At 38.9% G+C, this 22,197-nt stretch overlaps 1 protein-coding gene across 1 annotated transcript in view; it reads right to left on the reverse strand.

Moving 5' to 3' along the window:
* Positions 1 to 368: 368 nt before the first annotated feature.
* The window catches only part of LOC144251635 (E3 ubiquitin-protein ligase HERC2-like), a gene marked incomplete at its 3' end in the record, with an annotated part of 45,214 nt that continues 23,385 nt past the window's right edge, over positions 369 to 22,197 (reverse strand). Inside the window, exons 4-14 of the mRNA XM_077794451.1 lie at positions 20,719 to 20,856; positions 16,163 to 16,382; positions 13,696 to 13,796; positions 12,521 to 12,677; positions 10,429 to 10,539; positions 9,572 to 9,743; positions 7,098 to 7,271; positions 5,060 to 5,248; positions 4,290 to 4,441; positions 571 to 728; positions 369 to 482 (exon numbers count right to left, since the gene is read on the reverse strand). Of these exons, the coding sequence (XP_077650577.1) occupies positions 369 to 482; positions 571 to 728; positions 4,290 to 4,441; positions 5,060 to 5,248; positions 7,098 to 7,271; positions 9,572 to 9,743; positions 10,429 to 10,539; positions 12,521 to 12,677; positions 13,696 to 13,796; positions 16,163 to 16,382; positions 20,719 to 20,856 (1,686 nt within the window). The remainder of the gene's footprint in view (positions 483 to 570; positions 729 to 4,289; positions 4,442 to 5,059; positions 5,249 to 7,097; positions 7,272 to 9,571; positions 9,744 to 10,428; positions 10,540 to 12,520; positions 12,678 to 13,695; positions 13,797 to 16,162; positions 16,383 to 20,718; positions 20,857 to 22,197) is intronic.

Genomic DNA, 22,197 nt, shown 5'->3' on the forward strand with positions numbered 1-22,197 from the left:
AGACTATACAATACACAAAGACTGAGCAAGATTTGCCACAAGGAATCAAGCATGGCTGAACATTAGAGAATATATTAACAGACACAATTAAGAAAATCAATTATTCCACTTAATTCTGATTCTTAGTTAAAAATTAAAATACTCAAGGAAGAACAAGTGGCCCCTAATGAACTGGCTGGCTTTGGATAAGCCAAAGTCCTAGAACTTCATGGGCTTCTTCACTGAGGCCACTGAGACCCACACCCATCTAAAGGTAAACAGGGCAAAACAGCTTTGTGAGGGTCACTCTACTCCAAATGTCCCTCCTCCGGGCAAGTAGCCATCAGCATTCTTGAGAATCTGCCAAGGGTAATACGAGCTCTACCTACCATTCTCAGTCACAGCCAGGGTTTGAGCATCCCCACTCCCACATGCAACATCAATGACCTTCAGTCCTTTAAGTCCAGCTACCAGCATTGGAATGGCCTCGTCTTCACTGGAACCTTCAAACAGATGTAAATGTGTTACTTATGTCGTCTCAGATGAGGCAACCTTCTACCACTTGCTCATGTTCTCACAAAGGAAACATACCATGGCCCAGCCGGCCGTAGTTCCCACGACCCCAGGTGTACAACTCCCCCTCAGCAGTGATGGCCGCACTGTAAGTACTTCCACAAGCGATATGCACCACATGTTTCCCAGCCTGCTTTCCAGAGAAAGCAGAGATCACCTTAGGCTCCTCCAGAGGCCTGTGGGGAGGAACAGAACAAATATGAATTCCCTTCTAAGCACTTTTTAGTGTTAGCAAAGGAAGTTCACTATCAAGAACAGACTAGGGGCCAGGTTTGTGGCTCAGTGGTAGAGCGCTCGCCTAGCATGCGTGAGGCACTGGGTTCGATCCCTGGCACAACATAAAAATAAAAACAAATAAAATAAAGGTTTAAAAAAATAAAAAAAAAGAATAGACTATTGGCCAAAATGTTGAAGTATAAGTGTTCAGAAATTCTGCTGACCCCATGCAGAAGACAATGACTCAATAATAAATCTACTACTCCTGGACAAATAAGTGAATATATATATATATATATTTTTTTTTTAAAGAGAGAGGGAGAGGGAGAGAGAGACAGAGAGAGAATTTTAATATTTTATTTTTTAGTTATCGGCAGACACAACATCTTTGTTTGTATGTGGTGCTGAGGATCGAACCCGGGCCGCACGCATGCCAGGCGAGCGCGCTACCGCTGAGCCACATCTCCAGCCCAAATATATTTAATTTTAAAATAAACTTAAATTTTTTATATTTCTAAGAAAAGAATAGACTATCAGGTGGGTTTGCAGCTCAGGGGTAGAGCACTTGCCTAGCATGTCTGAGGCACTGAGTTCAATTCTCAACACCACACATTAATAAATACAATAAAGGTCCATCGCCAGCTAAAAATACTAAAAAAAAAAGAAGAAAGAAAAAAAAAATAGAACAGATTATCAAGCTAGGAACAGTAGCGCACATTTATGAGCCCATAATCCCAGTAGCTCAAGTGACTGAGGCAGAAGGATCTTGAGTTTAAAGCCAGCCTCAGCAAAAGTAAGGTGCTAAGCAACTCAGCGAGAACCTGTCTCTAAATAAAATACAAAATAAGACTGGGAATGTGGCTCAGTGGTCAAGAGCTTGAGTTCAATCCCTGGTATGCCATGCCCCGCAAAAAAAAAAAAAAAAAAAAAGACTATCTCAAAAATTTAAAAATTTTAAACTTTTTTTAAAAAAAGAATAGACTATCACAGATCTTACAAATAACTAAGTAGAGAGAATTCAAACATTACATTGCCAACACTCTTACTAAACTGGAACACAACACAAACTAAGGTATCCAGTAGAATATCAAAAACAGTGTCTATTAGTCTTTTACAGCTAGGTGCAGTGGGACACTTATAATCCCAGCTACTCAGGAGGCGGAGGCAGCAGGATCACAAGTTTGAAGACAGCCTCAGCAACTGAGCAAGACTCCGTCTCAAAATAAAATAAAAAGGGCTGAGGATGTACCTCAGTGGTAGAACACTTGCCTAGCATGTATGAAGTGCTAAATTCAATCCCCAGTACCACAGAATAAATAAATAGATAAGGCTTGTACAATAAAATCCATGGAAGCTTTATTTACAACGTCTCAAACCATTGCTGTTGTTCATCAGCAACAGATCAAAATCAAAACAATACACCCAAGAACATGGCTGGATTTTAAAACGTTGTGCTAAACTGGGCATGGTGGTGCACACCTCTAATCCCAGTAGCTTGGGAGGTTGAGGCAAGAGTTCAAAGTCAGGCTCAGCAAAAGTGAGGCGCTAATCAACTCAGTGAGACCCTGTCTCTAAATAAAATACAAAATAGGTCTCAGAATATGGCTCAATGGTCGAATGTCCCTGAGTTCAATCCCTAGTATCCCCCCTCCTGCCCCTCAAAAATAAAAACACTATGCTAACTTAAAGAAGCCAAAATCAGGGGCTGGGATGTAGCTCAGTTGGTAGAGTGCTTGCCTCATACGCACAAGGCCCTGGGTTCACTCCTCAGCACCACTAAAAAAAGCAGCAGCCAAAATCAAAATCTTACATACTGTTAATACTTGAAGAAACAAAATAATAATAACAAAGGGAAAATCAGAGGTTGCCAGGAGCTGGAGATGAGGAGCAAGGATCTGCAAAGAGTACAAAGAAAGCCTCAGAACCAACAAAAACACACTGTATTTTGACTCTGGTGGTTCCCCAACTGCTTGCATTGGACAACCCATTCAATCATATCTTTCAAACTGATTCATCTGATTGTATGTAAACCTCAAAAAGGTGGCTGAGATTTATATATATTTGTTAAATACATGTAGACAGAATGAAGCCAGCAGGGTTCACTCCACACTACAATCTATATCAGAAAGTACAAAAAAGTAAGAATCAGCAAAGAAAAGTCTTACTAATTAAAGAAATCTTGACACTTTCAAAATGTCCTATGCTTACAATCCAGAATATTTCCTATTTTATTGAAAATCTATACCAACCCACTTTAGCCTCTCAAAAGACATGGTTTACTTGCTTTATGACCCAATAGAGACACTGGGTCAGAGAGGGACAGCCATGACTCTGCTGGATATAACCTCTCCCTTCTTGTTTAGCTTAGTTTAACTCCTCCCAAAAATTTCTAACTCCTGCAATCTGTACTGATCTTTTTCCTTCCCTAAACTCCTAGAACAAGAGACAAGTTACTCATTCTAGCACTTAATATCAGTTAAGAATGATTTTCTTAAGAAATATTTTGTACTTAGTAAACTGTAAGAGTACCATAAAGTAAAACAATGAACAAATCACCCATACTTCCCATCCTCTACCTCAGAGCCTCTTTAGTCTCATGTGCCCATGCCAATCCCACCTTCTCCAGTCTGACAATAAGAATTCTGTTACTTTGGTTTTCATTATAGTTTTGCCACATTTGTTTGAGTCCTTTACAGTACTATCACATTTGGGATATTTTTTAACTCTGCATGAATAATGTACTACATGTATCCTACTTTTCTTAAGGATTGAGATTCTTCCCAGAAGACTTTATGAGCAATGGTCCCACATCCCCACCCTGCAATGTGAACAGGTTATATGCCCTCTGGTCTCTTCAGTCAGGATTACATTGTTCCCAATGGTGCACTTGCCCACTTCCTACTCATGGCTCTAACCACATGAAGTGTGCTTGATCACATCAACACACTTATGTAGCTTCAATTTCGCCTAATGCCAAAGTCTTTCCTGCCAGGATCCACTTACAACAGCAAAGTATGAGTGTCTATCACTCCATGGAAACTGGCAGGCCTCTCCATTTTTATAAATAGACATTTATAACAAGGACTCTGTTTTATTTCTATTCTCTCACAGTAATCAAAAGCTTCCATCAAAAAGGTAATAACAAGAAACTGTTGATATTTGTATCTATGAAAACAATGCTATGGTTCAAGGGAAAGGGAGGGCCTTACTGGCTGGTGACAGATAAAATATTTTTGAATGAAGGGACAACACATGAGATTTGCTTCAGAAAATAAGGTACGGGTGCAACTGCTGGCCATTACTTCATCTGGGAGAGCAAGCAAAAGGGCTGATTCCATCATCCTCCACTCCTGGGCAAAGCTCCTAAAGGAGTCATTAAAGGAAGACATATCACAGCACTCTATCTGAGCCCTACATGTTGGGGCAGCTGGAACACACCCAGTCATATTCCATTTTTCCATCCTGTTTTGGATATAGCCACACAAGAGAACAGGTCAGTTTCAGGAATAAGCTGTACATACACAGTGTCCCCGTGGCCTAGCCGTCCACCATCCCCACAGCCCCAGGAGTACACCTCTCCAGTGGCAGCCAAAGCCAGGTAGTGGTGACCATCAGAATGAGCAGCAATTTTTACAATGTTTCTGGAAGCGAGACCCTGGACCAATTGTGGGGCCTAAAATGGTAAAAATAAGAATATTAGTATTAAGTTGAAAGATAATGAAAACAGAACGACTATCCCCAATCAAGTGTCTGCTGAACTAACGGGTTCTAATTGAAAGACTGTAAGACTCCAGAGATTGCAGTCTGGTTCTCAAGTCCCACCCAACCCACCATGAACCAAAAGAAGGCAGACAACTTCCAAGTGGTCCTTGGCATGACTAGTACTAGTGCCAGGTAGTACAGGTTGTCCCTGTGCAACAGGAACACACAGTTCAAGAGGGGAAGTACCTTCCTTTAAGGAGAATGCACATGTCCCCAAGATGCCACCATTCCCATAAAGCCCAAACTCCCTCTTCTGTTAACTTCCTGGCCTCAGAGTCAAATGGGCTTACATATAAAAATTTGGTTTATAAATAGGTATCTAACAGTGGGTTTCTCTGTAAGGAGTTCCTGATCTTAACAACTCAAATCCTTGACAATAAGGATTAATTCTGAGATTATTAAATATGATTAATAACATACAGAACAGATGCTTATCAATGATGTGGAAGAAAGCTAGAGCAGGTAGTGTCTGTAGCAGAGATCACGCCCACCTAGGAAAGCTTGCAACCACAGCATCCACAACACCCACCAGTGTGTCACTGTTGTAGGCTTGCGTGTAGACACGGCCATTGCGCGACAGGATCAGGAAGCGCTTCTCTGCACAAGCAATCTGCGTGACCCCCAAGTTGGCAAGACCTTCACACTGTATTGGACCAATCACATTGGCATAGTATTTCCATCCTATTAAACCCCAGCCTATGACCTCCTGTAATGATCCCTGTAAGATAAAAGAGTAAATAAACATTTCCTTTATAGCAAAAAAAAAAAAAAAAAAAAAAATTGTCAAGGAATAACACTGATATTTTACAAGCTAAAAACAAAGCAAGTGAAAGAAAGAAAGGAAGCTGATTCAAAACATCAAAATAACTCAGAATATTCCACATTACCTAAATTAACTGGTAAGATAAAACAAATAAACAGGTTATTTTTCCCATAATGTTTCATTTTAACAAAGCCCATTAAAAAGTAGTATCAGCTGGGTTGAGGCTGTAGCTCAGTGGCAGAATGCTTGCCTAGCATGTGTGAGGCACTGGGTTCGATCTTAGCACCGCATAAAAGTAAAATAAAGGTATGCTGCCATACACAACTACCAAAAAAATATTTTAAAAATAAAAAGTAGTATTAGCAGCCCTTCAAAGTAGTTTAAAATGCTCAAACCACATTAGATTACCATTTTGCGCAATAACAGGAAAAAACTCAAAAGCCCAAACACAAGGCTGGGAGGTAACCAACCTTATAGGTGAGGCTGAAAGAGACCAAACTGTATGGGAGCAATCTAGAGATGCCGAGCACACAACAAGTCATCCCACTGGCAGACATGGACGGGTGCACACGTGTGCACAGATGGAGAAACACATGTACTAGGCAGGTTACTGCAACAGTATTTGGGTAGCAAAATTTTAGCAATAACCCAAGAATACACCAACAGGAGATTACATTAAAAAGGAAGAGAGATGGATACATCCATACATGACATACTAAGCTAGTTTTAAAAAATTAAAAAAGAAGCTCTTTTTATTAATACAGAACACTCTCTAACATATATATTTAGTGAGAAAAATAGACACAGAATAACTATAGCATGCTACCATTAATAGGGTCATTCCAGAGAACAACAAAAGGCTACAGAGGAAATTAGAAAAGTGAAAACAACCAGGAGGGACACTGGGTAAACAGAGGGCAATAAAGTAAGTAACAGTATATATCTCTTTGCATATAATTTTGACTTTTGGACCATGTGATTACTTATTTTTTAAATATAACTGTAAAATAAAATAACTCTTATTCATATTAAAAATAAAAGTCTAGAGAAATCTGGATTCAAAAATAAGATCACTATGTGACCCTGACAATATTCATTTCCATTCCAAACATTGGTTTTCTAATGGATACCATGGGGGAAGACTGTTTCAATCTTTTATGATTGTATGTGTGAGGTCCCTGGTGGGCTGGCATTCCCCAGGTACTCTCCACACAGGCAGATCACTACTACCACTATCACTATTACATATATCATATATAAAATATAACTACATCATCACATCATCATTGTACAATAACCATCACTGCATACTAAGATAAAAGCCCATGTTCAGAGTATACAAAAAAGGCTCTAAGCTAGAAATATAGCCCAGTGGTAGAATGCATACTTAGCATACGCAATGTCCTATGTTCAATTCTCACCACCACAAAAAAAGACTAACTTTCGGCAGAAATTCCTTCACCAAGCAGGAAGGCCTGTGGCCATGTGGATAAAAGGTGAGCTCTTGGGACCCTCGTTTGGGTTCAGAAGCCTCGTGCACCTCAGTTTGTGCATCAATCACTATGGTATCAGTGACAATACTTGAACTGTAAAAACATTTAAAAACTATAAGCCAGCTCTTATTGCCAATACCAGAAAAAGTAAGCCTTACACATGCAAAGAATGAGAATATGAGAGTGCTACTAATATTGCTCCAGAGGGTGAGGGTATAGCTCTGTGGCAGAATGTCTGCCTAGCATATTCAAGGCCCTGGGTTCAATCCCCAACATTGTAAAAAATAAGTAAATATTGCTCCAGCACATACCTTATGAGATGTAGGAGAGCTGCACAGAGGAGGCATACAGGGTGTAGCCAGGCGGTCTAAATGAGCCATGACAACAACTGCTGTTTGTCGTAAATCAATAGCAAGCTCATTATCTTGAGGAAGAGTGAGATACCTCAGGAAACTTTCATTGGGGCTCAGAGGGCCAGATAAAAGCTAGATAACAAAAAGTAAACAAACATTCAGAAATGGTGGAAAAAAGTAAAGTAACACAATTAGCCTCCAGTCACTGTTTTTATGTTGGTGCTTACAATTATGCATTATCTATAAAATCTGCTCATTTTAGCCATTAAATGATGATGATAGTTATACTATATATCTATTCATTTATTGCTATATAAATGCACACAACACTGACTATGCATCTATATATTTATTGCATCAAATGTAGTTGAAGCCTATGTGCAGACTCCACATGGATAACTATGGCCAAACTATCCTACAGGCATGCTTGCCCCCAGGGTCCCTGGAACAACACAGAACAAGTTCCATGGGAATAACACAGTACTTCAACCAGGTGTTGAAAATTAAAAACAAAATCCCTTATTAAACCAAATGAAAATTTAAAACCCCTTAATCTAAATGTTGCCCACTCTGAGGAAAAACCTAATTTTATTTCCAAATTAAGTCATAGTTCTAATTCTTCCAAAAGCAGAAAAGCTGTAGTATCATGTAAGAGTGCTAAATGATAGATAAAGCAAGCCAAAACATAAAAATGGAATAGTCAACTCTTTCCAAAAAAGAAGCAAAATCCAGCATAGACTTGTAAAGAACAGCAGTTCTAGGGTTCCAGAACAGACCCAGCACCTACTCCCCCACTATCTCAGCCTCTTTACTGGTGAAGTGTAGAGATGGGACTAAACACAGGAACAACTCAGATGACGTGCCTTGCATGGTGCCTGACACACAGGAAGGGCCAACAAAATGAACCACTATTTCCACTGTACTTTTCTGATATTTATTTGCAAGTTTGTGTTTTATACTTGGTTTTGCATTGACAATGAAGTCTGTGCTTGCTGATTCAAGTCTTTTCCATAAACAGCACAATGGATGTGATAGAGGATGAAGGGTCACCTAGGTCTCCTGGGCAGGAATTAACATGGACAATTAAGATGATTGCATGTGTGGATTTCTTTGATGTGGACAAAGTGAGATTTTTCTATTTTGAACAACCTCCCTTTTTAAAAAAAAAAAAAAAAAGAAATATATATAATAATTATATATATTATATATATATTATATATATATTATATATTATATATTATATATTATATTATATTATATATTATATATTTTTACTTGTAGGTGGACACAATACCTTTATTTTGTTTTTATGTGGTGTTGTGGATCAAACCCAGTGCCTCATGCATGCTAAACAAGTACTCTACCTCTGATCCACAACCCCAACCCTAAACCACCTCCTTTTAATAGGATTTGTGGCTCCTCTCCACACTGACCTTAGCCCTGACCTTCAGCAAACCTCCCTGCATCATTGATGTAAGAGCTGATAATGACTTATTGCTCAGGCTTTGCTTTTGAAATAGTGTCAGGATTTATACCACTCCTCTTTCCTCTACTAACCCACTCCTCCTTCCTGGACGTGAACAAGTCTTCATTGCATCTTCTATCATTTCTGCTATGTTTTGGATACGGTTTGATTCAGTCTCCTAAGGGTTCATGTGTTAAAACTTAATTACCATTGTGAGACATTAAGAAGGTAGAAACAATCTGAGAACAATGTTTAGAGGTGGCATCTTTGGGAGGTGATTACTCATAACTGAGTACTTGTGGCTTTATCAGAAGAGAAAGTGCCATGTTGACTGAGCAGATTTCTCTGTGCTGAGCCAGAACCACTGAGTCCTTGGAGTATGTGAGTTAATGCCTGATTGTGCGAAGCAGCTGCTGTGCTATGCTTGACTATGAAGGAAAGTGAATTTTAAATACTGTATTAGTCTATTTTGCTGTATTGGTCTACTTCAAAAAGAAAAGAGGTTCATTTTGGCTCATGGCTCTAGAGCTATTAAGTTGAGGGCTATCTGGTGATGGTCTTCTTGCTGTTAGAATTTCCAGATGGCACAGAGCATCACATGGCAAGAGGAAGGTCTCTCTAAAAGTACATTAGATCCATGTCATGACATATTCCTCCTACGAAATACAAACAATCTAAAAATGAGAATACAGAGTCCAAGACCTGTAGCTCAGAGGTGGCTCTGGCCACTCACTGCCATATGGATGAATCCCAACAGCTTTTGTGATGTTCTACCTTGTCAAGGTAACACACACTTGGCCTCCCATGCCTGTCCCATCTGACTCACTACTGTCATTATCAAGGACACACATACCGAGAGACATTATTGCCATGGATATGCACTCTGGCCTTGCTTATAAAAGTCTACGTCTTTAATATAACTAGAATGAAGAGTACACCTAAACACAAAGTTTCCTGTGATACTTACATGTGTGTCCCCCTCTGTGTGTGGCATGTCTTTGCTGCAGATGATGCTCTGGAACCTCTGCAGCAAAGGCAGAAGTGGAGCACTGGTGCCCTGGGCAGATCGCTCATTATCAGTTTCCTGTGCCCCGCTGTCCCACAATTGAAGCAACAACAGGATGGCAGACAACATCTGGCTGAGGGAGGAAAGATATTTATTCTCAGGCAAAAACAGGTTAACTTGTTTTGTCATGACCCATTAAAAATAAAAGCCAGCAACTAAATAAATAAAGGCAAAGAAAGGCTTTAAATATTAAAGGAAATTCAAACAATGCCATGGAAACAATTCTTGGCAATAAAATCACTGAATCAATGCCAAGATTTTAATGCAAGACATCCACCTTCTGTTGATCAGAAATAAAAAACCAGTTACAACATTCACAAAGTACTTCCTACAGGAAATTTCTAGAATCTTAAGTTAATGGAATAAAAATAATTTAAGAAAAACTAAGGGGGCTGGGGATGTGGCTCAAGTGGTAGTGCGCTCGCCTAGCATGCATGAGGCACTCGGTTCGATTCTCAGCACCACATATAGAAATAAAATAAAGATATTGTGTCTACCTAAAACTAGAAAATTTAAAAAAAAGGAAAGAAAAACTAAGGAAAAATAATAATTCCTAGATGACTAAACAACTAAGTATAAAAAAAAAAAAGGAAGAAAACATATATTAGAAGAAAGGACTTAGATTTAGAAGGAAGACAGGACCCTGGGACACAAGTCTACATTTACTACAGGAACAATGCAATGAAATGCCACACAATGAAAGAAATGTGTGGAGACTCAGGCAACTCCTAAGATATCTCAGGCCTGTCACCACTCACCTCAGTGTGCCTCTCTGCACAGCCAGCTCCAGCAGGATGGCCAGGGCCAAGTGCTGATCCTGCAGGGGAACACCTCCTGGCCCTTTGGTCCCTGGAGTTCCATGAACATCTCTGAAATGACAGCAACAGTGGCAGGACAAGAAAATCAGAGAGGGCTGGGGATGTGGCTCAAGCAGTAGCGTGCTCGCCTGGCATGCCTGCGGCCCGGGTTCGATCCTCAGCACCACATACCAACAAAGATGTTGTGTCTGCCGAAAACTAAAAAATACATACTAAAATATTCTCTCTCCCTCTCGCTCTCTCTTTCTCTCCCTCTCTCTCTAAAAAAAAAAGAAAATCAGAGAAAGCAGCACAACATAAAATCATACCAACATGTTAATTAAATTCTCTCTCCAGTAGAAGATATATTTTTGATATTTAGAATCAGGATTCTGACATTTGTTACACAAATTTAATCAGAGATCTTAAAATGTATGATTAACTTGTAGAGAGAGAGAGGTAGGAAAGATGAGTGTTTGTTTTGTTTTTGCAGTGCCAGGGACAGAACCCAGGGCCTCTCACATGCTAGGAAAGTGCTCTACCACTGAGCCAAATCCCTGGCCTCTAAAGATAATATTTTATTAGAAGCATTAATACAAATTTTTTATGCTTATTTTTATATCTGATCAAAAGAAATATTTGTAATATATAACAAATTCCTAAACCCAAGAGTGGGGAAGAAGGATCTTACGATATCAACATTACAGTGGAGTTTTTGAAATTAATTCCAAGCCTATCATTAGGGCCCTCAGCCTTAAATTTCTGTGACAACACCTTCACCAGCAAGAAACAGATTCATAGCCTGAAGGCGTAGACCCCACAGAGGAGACTGCAAAGAGAACTCATTTTTCCTCTACTCATCTTTGCAACTGAATTCTGTATTGAGTATATGCATTTTCTTTCTTTCTTTCTTTCTTTCTTTCTTTCTTTCTTTCTTTCTTTCTTTCTTTTTCTTTAGTTGTAGTTGGACACAATATCTTTATTTATTTGTTTTTAAGTGGTGCCGAGGATCGAACCCAGTGGCTCATGCGTGGGAAGCAAACACTCTACCACTGAGCCACAACCCCAGCCCTGCATTTGCTTTATTTAGAAACCATTACAAAACACATAGCATCCAAGACCACAGTTCATGGTCTTCCCTACAGACAATGATTCACATTCAAACAACTCAAGAGTAGCTATGCAGTACCGTTTGGATCTGAGATGATCTCCCAAAGGCTCACTTGTGAAAGCTTGGTCTCAGGCCCAAGGCCCTACTGGAAAGTGGTGGAAACTTTAGGAGGTGGGGCTATGTGAAAGTAGGTTAGGTCATTGGGGGCACACCCTTTATGATATCAGGATCCTAGCCCCATCCCCTTTCTGCTTCCCAGCTACAATGAGGTAAACAGGTCTCTTCAACCACGGGCTCCACTGCCATATATACTGCATTGCTACACACTCAAAGCAACAGTCAACTGATGGCTGAAACCTCTTAAACAAAACCTTCCTTCCTTTTAAGTTGATTACTTCAAATATTTTGCCACAGTAACAAGTGGTGACAGAAAGTTAACATACTATAGGTTTAAACGTTTTGTTTTGTTGTTTATTTTTCTAGGTCAAACCCAGGGCCCCCCACATGCTAGACAAGTGCTCTACCACTGAGCTACATCTCTAGACCCAGTTTAAATATTTTGATCCTGAGTAGCTCTTTATTACCATGTTACCTACCAAGTACCACACAACCCTCAGAACAGTGGCTCCTTCCTATTTATGACCAAGAGACACACAAGAAGTGCTCACTTTATAAATGATGAATCAACAAATCATCAAATGCCTTAAAAATAGTAAAATACAAAAGTATCCACCCCATTCAATATGACAACTTCCTGGGTCAAACCAGAGTATCATAAATCATGCCATCTGAACATCTGAGAGCCAAGACCTGGAATCAGAGCTAAGGGTGTGCTGAAATAACAGGTAAGAAACCAACCTATAGGTTGGTTAGCTATAAAGAAACGATTATCAAGCATGCTGGAACTGTTCCCACAGGAAGGTATGAAAAGAGAGAACTTACCCCGTCACGACAGACCTGAGGAACCTGGTTGCTCTCTCTACCACCTCCAACCACACGGAGGACACTGTGCTCTCATCAAACAGTGAAGCCTCAGGAAGAGCTCTCAGGGCATCCAGGGACTCTTGCAATAGCTCACTGCAGAGGTCTGCATCTTCACCTGGGCACACATGTACACACACACACACACACACACACACACACACACACAAGTCAGAAAGGCTGACCACCACTCAGGCAACACTGACAAAGAGAGCTCCTTCACTTTCCAGCTAAGTCTCCCAACCCTCAGGTGAGAAGATGCCCACTGTCACCTACTAAGACCCTCATTTGATGGACCAAAATCTAACACAGTTGTCTCAAAATCATTTGTATATTTGGGGGCTATCAAGGAGGCAAAACAGATTGTATATCCCTTATTTGAAATTCCTGGAATCAGAAGTGTTGTACCGTTCAAATTTTTTCCAGATTTTGGAATATCTGCATACACGTAATGAGACATCTTGGAGATGGGACCCAAGTCTTAAAACAAATTTCATTTATATTTTATATATGCCTTATACATGTAACCTAAAGGCAATATGTTTAGTGCAAATGTATCTTGACTGTGACCCACCACATTCCATTTGTGGCACCATGTCAAATAGTCAAAAAGTTTCAGATTTTGGAGCGTTTCGGATTTTAGATTTTCTGATTAGGAGTATTCAACCTGTACTAAGTTCTTAGCCTTCTAGAAATAAATCAGTACTGAGGTATCCCGTGGTGATGGTTCAGTTAGGGGGCAGGGTATACATGAAAACTTTTTTTTTTTTTTTTTTTTTTTTTGGCCACTGAGGGTTGAACCCAGGGCATTCTATCACTGAGCTATATTCTCAGTTCTTTTATTTTTTATTTTGAGACTGGGTTTTGCTCAATTGCCAAAGCTGTCCTTGAACTTGAGATCCACCTTCCTCAGCCTCCTAAGTAAGTAATATTAGTGTGTGCCACAATACTCAGTCCTTTTTATTTTTTTAAGCATAGGCTTAAAATGTCAAATAGACTCAAAAGTCTCTCGTTTTAAAAGACTCTGAAGCACAGAGAACATACGAAATCAGCTCAAGGATACATGGGACAGAACTGGTCACAGAACCCAAATCTCCTCATATACCAAGAAAACAGAACATGCTGAGCACACATACCTGACCGCCAAGCCCTGCGTAAGAATGCAAAGGCAAAGGAGAGTGCTGCTCGGGATCCAACTCTGGCAAGCCCTTCCACCCCTCTGCCTGTGGGTCGAGAACTGTGGATACACACATGGAGATGTAATAACTGGTCAGGAAAAGAAATGTGAAATACTGAAACAAAGAATATGGAAAGATTTGGACCAGATGTGATCAATGATTTTCTTTAGATGGCCATATCATAGGTGACATTTAGCTTCATTTTTTAAAAAAACTCTTACCAAATGTCCTTTGTAAAGGAAATGTTTTCTCTGTTTTGGTCTGGGGATTGAACCCAGGAGCACTCAACCACTGAGCCACATTGCCAGCCTTTTAATATTTTATTTAGAGACAGGGTCTCGCTAAGATGCTTAGGGCCTTGCTAAATTGCTGAGGCTGACTTTGAACTCATGACCCTCCTGCCTCAGCCTCCCAAGCTGGGATTACAGGCGTGCACTACCATGCCAACTAAAATGTTTTCTTTTTAAGAAAACTAAAAGACATCTACCAAGTATTTTACATACTTGGGAAAATGCTCATGAAACAATCTCAGGGAGCAGTATTCTAACTGAGGGGAGGCCAATGATAAATAAATAATAAAGAGATAAATACAGCCAGCCACAGTGACGCACACTAGTAATCCCAGTGGCTCTGGAGACTGAGACGGGCAAATGGTGAGTTCAAAGCCAGCCTCAGCAATGGCAAGGCACTAGGGAACTCAGTGAGACTCTGTGTTTAAATAAAATACAAAATAGGGCTGGGGATATGGTTTAGTGGTTGAGTGCCCCTGAGTTCAATCCCCAATAACGCCCTCTCAAAAAAAGAGATAAATACATAAGTAGGAGAACAACAGATAGAGAACAACACAGGGAACACCCACAGCCTAGCCAGTCTCACTTTTGGTCATTTGTATTTTACACTTGTCCTACCCACTTCACCCCATCGTGCTGAGTTAGTTGTGCCTAATCATTCTCACATCTTTTTAAATTTTTATTACTTATAAATGTTCACTTAGGGGCTGGGACTGTGGCTCAGTGGTAGAGCACTTGCCTAGCACGTGTAAGGCCCTGGGTTTGATCCTCAGCACCACATAGAAATAAATAAATAAAATAAAGGTATTGTGCCCAACTATAACGAAAAAAATATTTTAAAATAAACAAACATGTTCACTTAGCAGGTCATAATTTCATTCTGTATATGGTAAAAAATTACATAAATGGTAGAACATAATACTCATTCTGAAAAAAAACTAGAATACAAAAATGCTTGTATAACATTAACTTAATGATGAACAGCAAATTCTATCTTTACTGTATAGTATTTCATACACAAACATAGGCTGTAGTATTCCTACTATAGACTGTATTCACAATCAGGAAAATATTCTCAAAACAAATAGTGATCTGATAAACACACAAGCGCACCTGGATAATCTCAGCATCTACTGCTCCTCACATGTGCAGAGACCTCTGATTAATGGCCATCATGGCAGGATGTCACTTTCCAATTAGGAAGGAAAGGAAGAATCACACTACTGACTGTTATCTGTCACTTGGCTTAGTTTATCTTAAGCTATACTCTAAATATGACATGCAATGTGATTTCAACTGGATTTAAAGTTTTTTTAAATCAAAGAAATATGCCTCGGTTAGCACTCTTATCTCTAGGGCAAGGTGAGCATGGGTTTTCCATGCTTCCTTCTGTCTCCTGTACTTTCCATGTGCTCTTGAGAGTAAAAGTCACTGATACAACCAAATAAAGTCGATTTCTAACCACATGAAATATAAGTCCCATCTGGCAACCTAGTCTTCTGAGAACAAGTCTGTTAAGCAACTATATTTAGGAAAAAACACAGTTTTACTAGAGCCTTATTTAAACCTCCTGGTTTAATACCTCCAAGGAAATCTGCTAATGTATTACCAGATAGCAACAAATCAAAAATCATATTCCTGAAAGCATCACTTGTAATAAGAGAATAAGAAAATCACATTAGGAAAGGGGGGAAAAATGAAGATTCTAAACTAGTTAGGCACTAACATCATGCTCTGACTATTCCCTATCTTTCTTACCAGAAGAAGGCAAAAAGACATAATTATAAAGCACCAATTTTAAAAATCTGGAGGAAAAAAAGCTAAACCAAAACTACAATATTGAGATCCCATTTTCAACCTTAGACTGGAGCTGATCTAAACTTTTATCTGGCTTCAACAATTACTGAAAGAAACAGGTCTTTGAAACAATGACACTAATATGCAAAAGGGTCTGTTAGTCCATGAGCAAATCAGCAAATCCATCTTCCAAAATATACCTAACACAGAGAAGGGAAAGCAAAGACAAAATTCCACACAGTTAGGAAAGAGACTATACCAAAACCCTAAACTAAACTTTCCTAAACAAAAGACCCTGAGTTGTATAGTGAGCAGTCACCACTTCACTTTATTATTACCTTTTTTTGTCCACAGGAGGTAAAGAAATGCTGCTGCTTTTCCACTTAACTTTGACATTCTCCTGAAAAACAGTTCTGTTCAAGGCAATGAAGTAGCGTTCCAGGATCACCAGCCTCTGCTTGAGTCTCTGGGCTGAGAGGGTGGTGGTGGCTGACTGGATAGCCAGGGCTTGCTGCTCTTTGACCAGCACAGAAAGACATTCCTTCAGTTCATTCACATCTAGAAAACATGGCAAGAAAAAACACGTCAACAACTTGTGCATCGATTGTTATTAATGCCGCAAAAATTGATTATGATGAAAAATGATACCCAAGTATACAATACATGCCAAAACAGTTTTAAACACTTTACAAGTATAAAATCTTAGCTCAAGCAATCTTCACACATAGTCTCAAGTGACCATTCCTAATCCACAAAATCCACCCATTTTGTGGATTAGGAAACTGAGACACGGAGTGGTTAAGTAACATGTGTAAGATCACACAGAAGAACACAATATATAGCACAGACCACTCTTAGCCTACATGGTATGCTGTAGCTCCATAAACATCATGTAAAAGTTACTAATACAAATCTAGAGTTAAACTCCTCAGCAGAATATTTCCTATACAGAGAAAAACTCTAGCCATCATTTTCTTGTTATGAAAGTAAATTCAAAATAAAAACAACATTTCCATAAAATTACCTATCATGCGTGACTCACAAAAGTTAATACATTTATGGAATTATTTAAGAAGAGGAAGAAATAACTAGTCAGAGTGTGTGATGAATAAGTGATATTTCATTAGACTATTCTCTGTACTTCAGTACATTTTGAAAAATCTTCATATTAAGGAGTGATTTTTAAGGAGCTAAAAAATGATCACCAGAATGAAAATAATTCAAAGGATTCTAGTCTTTCAATTAAGTCTAAGTCAAAGAATATAAATAATTATGGATGAACTGTAAATCTGGTTACTTCCCATCAACCCCCTATAGCAGCACTGCTCCCAGTGCTGGGATGAGAGTGGGGCTCTCATGTGCTTATACCTCTATGCTTATTAGGCATGAGGTCAACAATCATGGGCCTCAAAGCGTCAAAAATGACAACACCCCTACTAACTTCCCTTGGATGTAAGACATCAGTTTTCAGGTTGCTTACGGCCTGATTATGCTTTCTACATGAGAACAGAGGTTTTAGAAGGCATTAGAGATTCACATCTCACCACTCCCCAGGAATCTCAGGATGGTGCTTCATGGGGCATCAGAACAGCACCAGAGGTAGAATGCCAAGCCTAGAGCTTCTGCATCAAAAGCTCCAATAACTAAGAGCTGATACTTATGGAAAACCAAATGAAGAACACTCTAAATTTCACACTAAATTCAAGATGGACAAGCAGAAAGATGTATAAGTGAAGCAGCACCCCTGTGCTCACAGCACCCACATCAAGTCACCCTCCAGAATAGGAGCCTGATCCAGCACCAAGAGGCAGGCACCTCAGCCCTTGCTATGAACAGCACCTTCACAGAGACAGGCCTTTCAAGTACATGTCCCAAGAGGAATTCCTTCAAGAAATCATCTTCTCAATTTAGCCTTCCTGGAGCTTTAGCCTTCCTGAAGAATCACTATATTTTCCATTTTTATGAGGAGGAAGGAGCAATAGTGGGAATTTAACCCAGGGCACTTTACCACTAAGCTATATGCCTCACCCTTTCTATTTTTTATTTTGAGACAAGGTCTCACTAAGTTGCTGAAGGCCTTACATTAAATTGCCAAGGCTGGCCTCAAACTTGTGAGCCACTGGGATTACAAACATGGGCCACCACACCCAGGTAGGATTTGACTTTCTAACATGTTTCCAAGAGCACATCTCTTCTGTTCCACAGGCCCAGTCTATCGCACTGGGAGCTAGACATCAATAAAAAGTAAAAAGAAAAGAAAAGAACCTCCTCATCAGAAACCAGAACACTGGCTGGGTGTGTTGGTGCACCCTGTAACCCCAGCAACTCCAGAGGCTAAGGCAGGAAGACTCCAGGGCAAAGCCAGCCTAAACAATTTAGCAAGGCCCTAGGCAAGACCCTGTCACAAAAAAAAAGGGGGGGGGGTGGGGGCTAGGGATATGGCTCCATGGTTAAGTGCCCCTGGGTTTAATCCCTGATATTAAAAAAAAAAAAAAAGAAAGAAAAGAAAACACAACACTAAAAAAAAAAATACCAACTCAATTCAAAAAAACACAGTTAGATTTCCTCATCAATTTACTGTTCTCAGTAATTAGTTATTATTTTGGATTCTGAGGTCTTTCTGGAAAGTTTAACCCACCCCAAAACACTCCTGTCTCAGCTTCCCAAATCTGGGATTATAGGCATGCATCATAGTGCCCAGCTATTTTCCACTTTTAAGTGACTTTCAGGATTTTGTTTGTTTTGTTTCTAAGGCCATCTGTCTCCCCTCTGTTTGGCTGCCAAAATAATAATAATAATAATCCTAAAATGTATGTGCCCTATAACAAGAGTTTTAAAATACATGAAGCAAAGCCTATGAACTGAAAGAAATCCACAATTAACATTAGGAGAAAAAGAAGCTAAGAAGCTAGACTGCTATTCATTTCTTTCCCATCACAATGGAGACACACTAGAGAAAGGAGACAGGTGGCTGGGCCTAAACATAAATAAAAAGTATTTGAGAAGGGCCTCTAATCTTTGACATATTTTTAACATAACATGAGTAGTTTAGAACTACTTTTGGTAATATACCAAAAACCCACAGATTTATGGGTCATGGTTCTCTGAAATAGGTTACAGTCTATAACTCTCTGGCTACAAAATGGAAACAATGGATATCCTAAATTATCAGGGCTGTGTGAGGTGACTACTTGCCTCACTGATACCTCATCTCTCACACTGGGCCAGAGAGCAAAAGTCCAGGGCAAAACAGGACAGACCTGGAAGCTACAGATTGTCCCACATCTCTCCTGGCTCTGCCTATGTAACCTGATTATTTATATCCTTAAAACTAGCAAGTAACTAGGGACTGTGTTAAGTTATGTTAGTCTTATGTGATGACCCAATCACATGTTAGTTCAACTCCTCTCCCAGTTAGGTGAAAAACAAGTAGGCAGAAAAGTATTTCAAGCCAAGAACACTTAAACAACACTATCAACTAACTTGACCTTATTAAGATCCAGAGCAGCAAAGTACACACTGTTTTCAAGGACACAGAAAACATTAAACAGGATAGATTACATCCTGGGCTGTAATGCAATTCTCAACAAACTTAAAAGGAATGAAATCACAGAGAATATGTTTTATGACCTCAACAAATTTTTTGTAATCATTAACATGAGGTATTTGAAAATCCCCAAATAATATGTGGATCAAAGAAGAAATTATAAGTGGAGTTAGAAGAAAATGTTTTAAATAAATGTAAAATGAAAACAACTAGCTGAATCTACATTTCTATATCACCTGCTTTTGTTTCTTTAAACTATAACCACTTCTACAAGACCAGCAGAGAAGCAATCTCGCTGCTTCTCCCCAGCTTATCAAACTACATAGAACTATTTTTTCCTTTTTCCACCATTTTGCCTATTTCTTATGCAGGCAGGTGGTCAAATATGGCCAGCCACGATCCAGGCAGGCTCCCTGGTTTGGATGCTGGAAAAAATACAAGCTTCTACCTTAAGGAACTAGAGATAGAAAAGCAAACAGAATCTAAAGCAAAAAGAAATAAAGATTAAAGAATAGATTGAGAGCTGGGAATATAGTTCAGTTTGTAGAGTGCTTGCCTCCCATGTACAAGGCCATGGGTTCAATCTCCACTCCATTAAATAAATAAATTAACTAAAACATACAAAAATACTTAAAGAAGAAGAAGAACAGGAGGAGGAGGAAGAGGAGGGGGAGGAAGAGGAGGAGACTGATAGAAAACATGAGAAAAATAGAAAATTAAAAAAAAAATGAAACCAACATGCTAAGTGAAGTAAGCCAAAGACAAAGGAACAAATACTGTATATGACTCCATTTCCATTAGGTACCTAGAAAAGTCAAACGCATAGAGACAAAACTAGAATGCTTGAGGGTGAGCAGTCAGTATTAATGGAAGCTCTAGTTTTGTTAAAGAGTTCAGGGTGTGAATGGTGGTTACACTGTAGCACATCTGAATGTATTTAATGTCCCTGATGCATACTTTTAAAACACCTACTCATAGAGTAGGTAATGACTCAGTATGGTGGCACATGTCTGTAATCTCATATACTCAGCACACCGATGCAGCAGGATCACAAGTTCAAGTCTAGCCTGGGCAACTTAGTGAGACCCTGTCTCAAAACTGAAAAGTGGATGGGGATGTAGCTTAGTGGTAGAGCTCTTGCTTAGCATGCCCAGTAACAATCTCTGGTACCCCCCCCCCAAAAAAAAGGTAATAGTAAGTTTTATTTATATATATTTTTTATCACAATACAAAAAAAATTAAATCTTAGAAGATTCCATTAACAAACAAAAAGTTCATCTATGGTATTCAATAAAGGAGTATTAGATCAAGCTTTCCAAAGTACAAAACCTCAGAAGATTAGAATACCTGGTTGCTTGCCCCATACCCAGCTCTCCAGGATTGATTTGGCCCTAAATGCAGGTACAGGACATTCTTCTTCATCCTTTTTCTCTTTGTCATTCAGATCTTCTTTCTTGGTTCCACTTTGAATATCAACACCATCATCTGGAGAATTAAAATTTTTTTAATTTGTAATTATTTTTCAAAATGTTTTAGCCACTTATCAGTCTCTTTGTAATGTCCCCCCAGTAATGGAAAGTTATAACATATAACTGAATATTTGATATTAAAAAAAGAAAAATACACAAATTACAATTGTAACAGATTTAGTGTGATCTACTTAGTTATAAGTGAACATACTGGTTTCTTTACTGAGGGCCAAGATGAAGAAACCAATATATCACTCAAGTTCTGCAAAGTATGAGTCTTCCAAAATGATATTCCATCAATTTCCTACCACTTTTCACAACTAAGAACCTAGTCTTTAATATTTACTACTCGAATTTCACACTAGTTGCTTTAATCCAGGGATTCCCAACTGGCTGTGTGTGCATGGGAGAAGAGAGAATATGGAATGGGAAATTATTCAGGTTGTCCTGCCTGGACATACATACTTCTTTAACACTCTCCAAAGTCTGATTAGTACTGATTAAGTTATGTGTGTGCATTACAAGTTTTTTCCTAAAGTTTCTTTACAGTCATTGGAAGTTCACCATTTTATCTTTATAGAAAAGTGCTCTGAATATGCTATGTGATAAATACAGGTTTGTTGAACTTCACTAAAACTTTTAATTTTACTAAAAACAACTTAAAATCTTTTATGTAAAAAATTATTATAATATGATTGATGTATGTACATTCCATGTATGTATTATATATCAAAATGCATTCTACTGTCATGTATGACTAAAAAAATAAATAAAAATTTTTTTTAAAAATTATTATACAGTAAAATTTAGTCCCCATGGTTTAATAAATTTTAACATATGTATAAATCCATGTACCTCCCCCACCATAATCAGAACACAGAACAATTTTATCACCCCCAAAATCCCTTGTTATTCCTTTGTACACTCATTCCCGACTCCTAAATCCCTGGCAGCCACTGATCTACTCTTCATCAGCATAGTGTTCAGTGTACATGTTTCTTTCATTTATATAAACAGGATGTGTGGCTCTTTAGCCTGAGTCTATTCCCTCTGCCATTCAAAACTCATCTGAAATAATCTAGTCCTAGTGCATGAAGACCAGCCCTGAGGTGCCATGAGACTGAAGAGAGAAATACAGATTTAGAATTGCAACAATGAAATTTATTGGAAGACTTACTAACAGAAATGTGATCTAGAGCATCAACAGGACCAGTTGAATCCCCACAATTTGGGTTAGCAAAAGGGCCATATTAGTGAGTCAGGAAAAAAGTGACTTCAACCAGGCTGGGATGTACCTGATTTATCTTAAGATAATTAATGTCAGTCAACTGAGAAAACTGGGAGATTCTCTCCTGTC

Source organism: Urocitellus parryii, unplaced genomic scaffold (genome assembly GCF_045843805.1).
Source record: "Urocitellus parryii isolate mUroPar1 unplaced genomic scaffold, mUroPar1.hap1 Scaffold_1396, whole genome shotgun sequence".
Taxonomy (NCBI): Eukaryota; Metazoa; Chordata; class Mammalia; order Rodentia; family Sciuridae; genus Urocitellus; species Urocitellus parryii.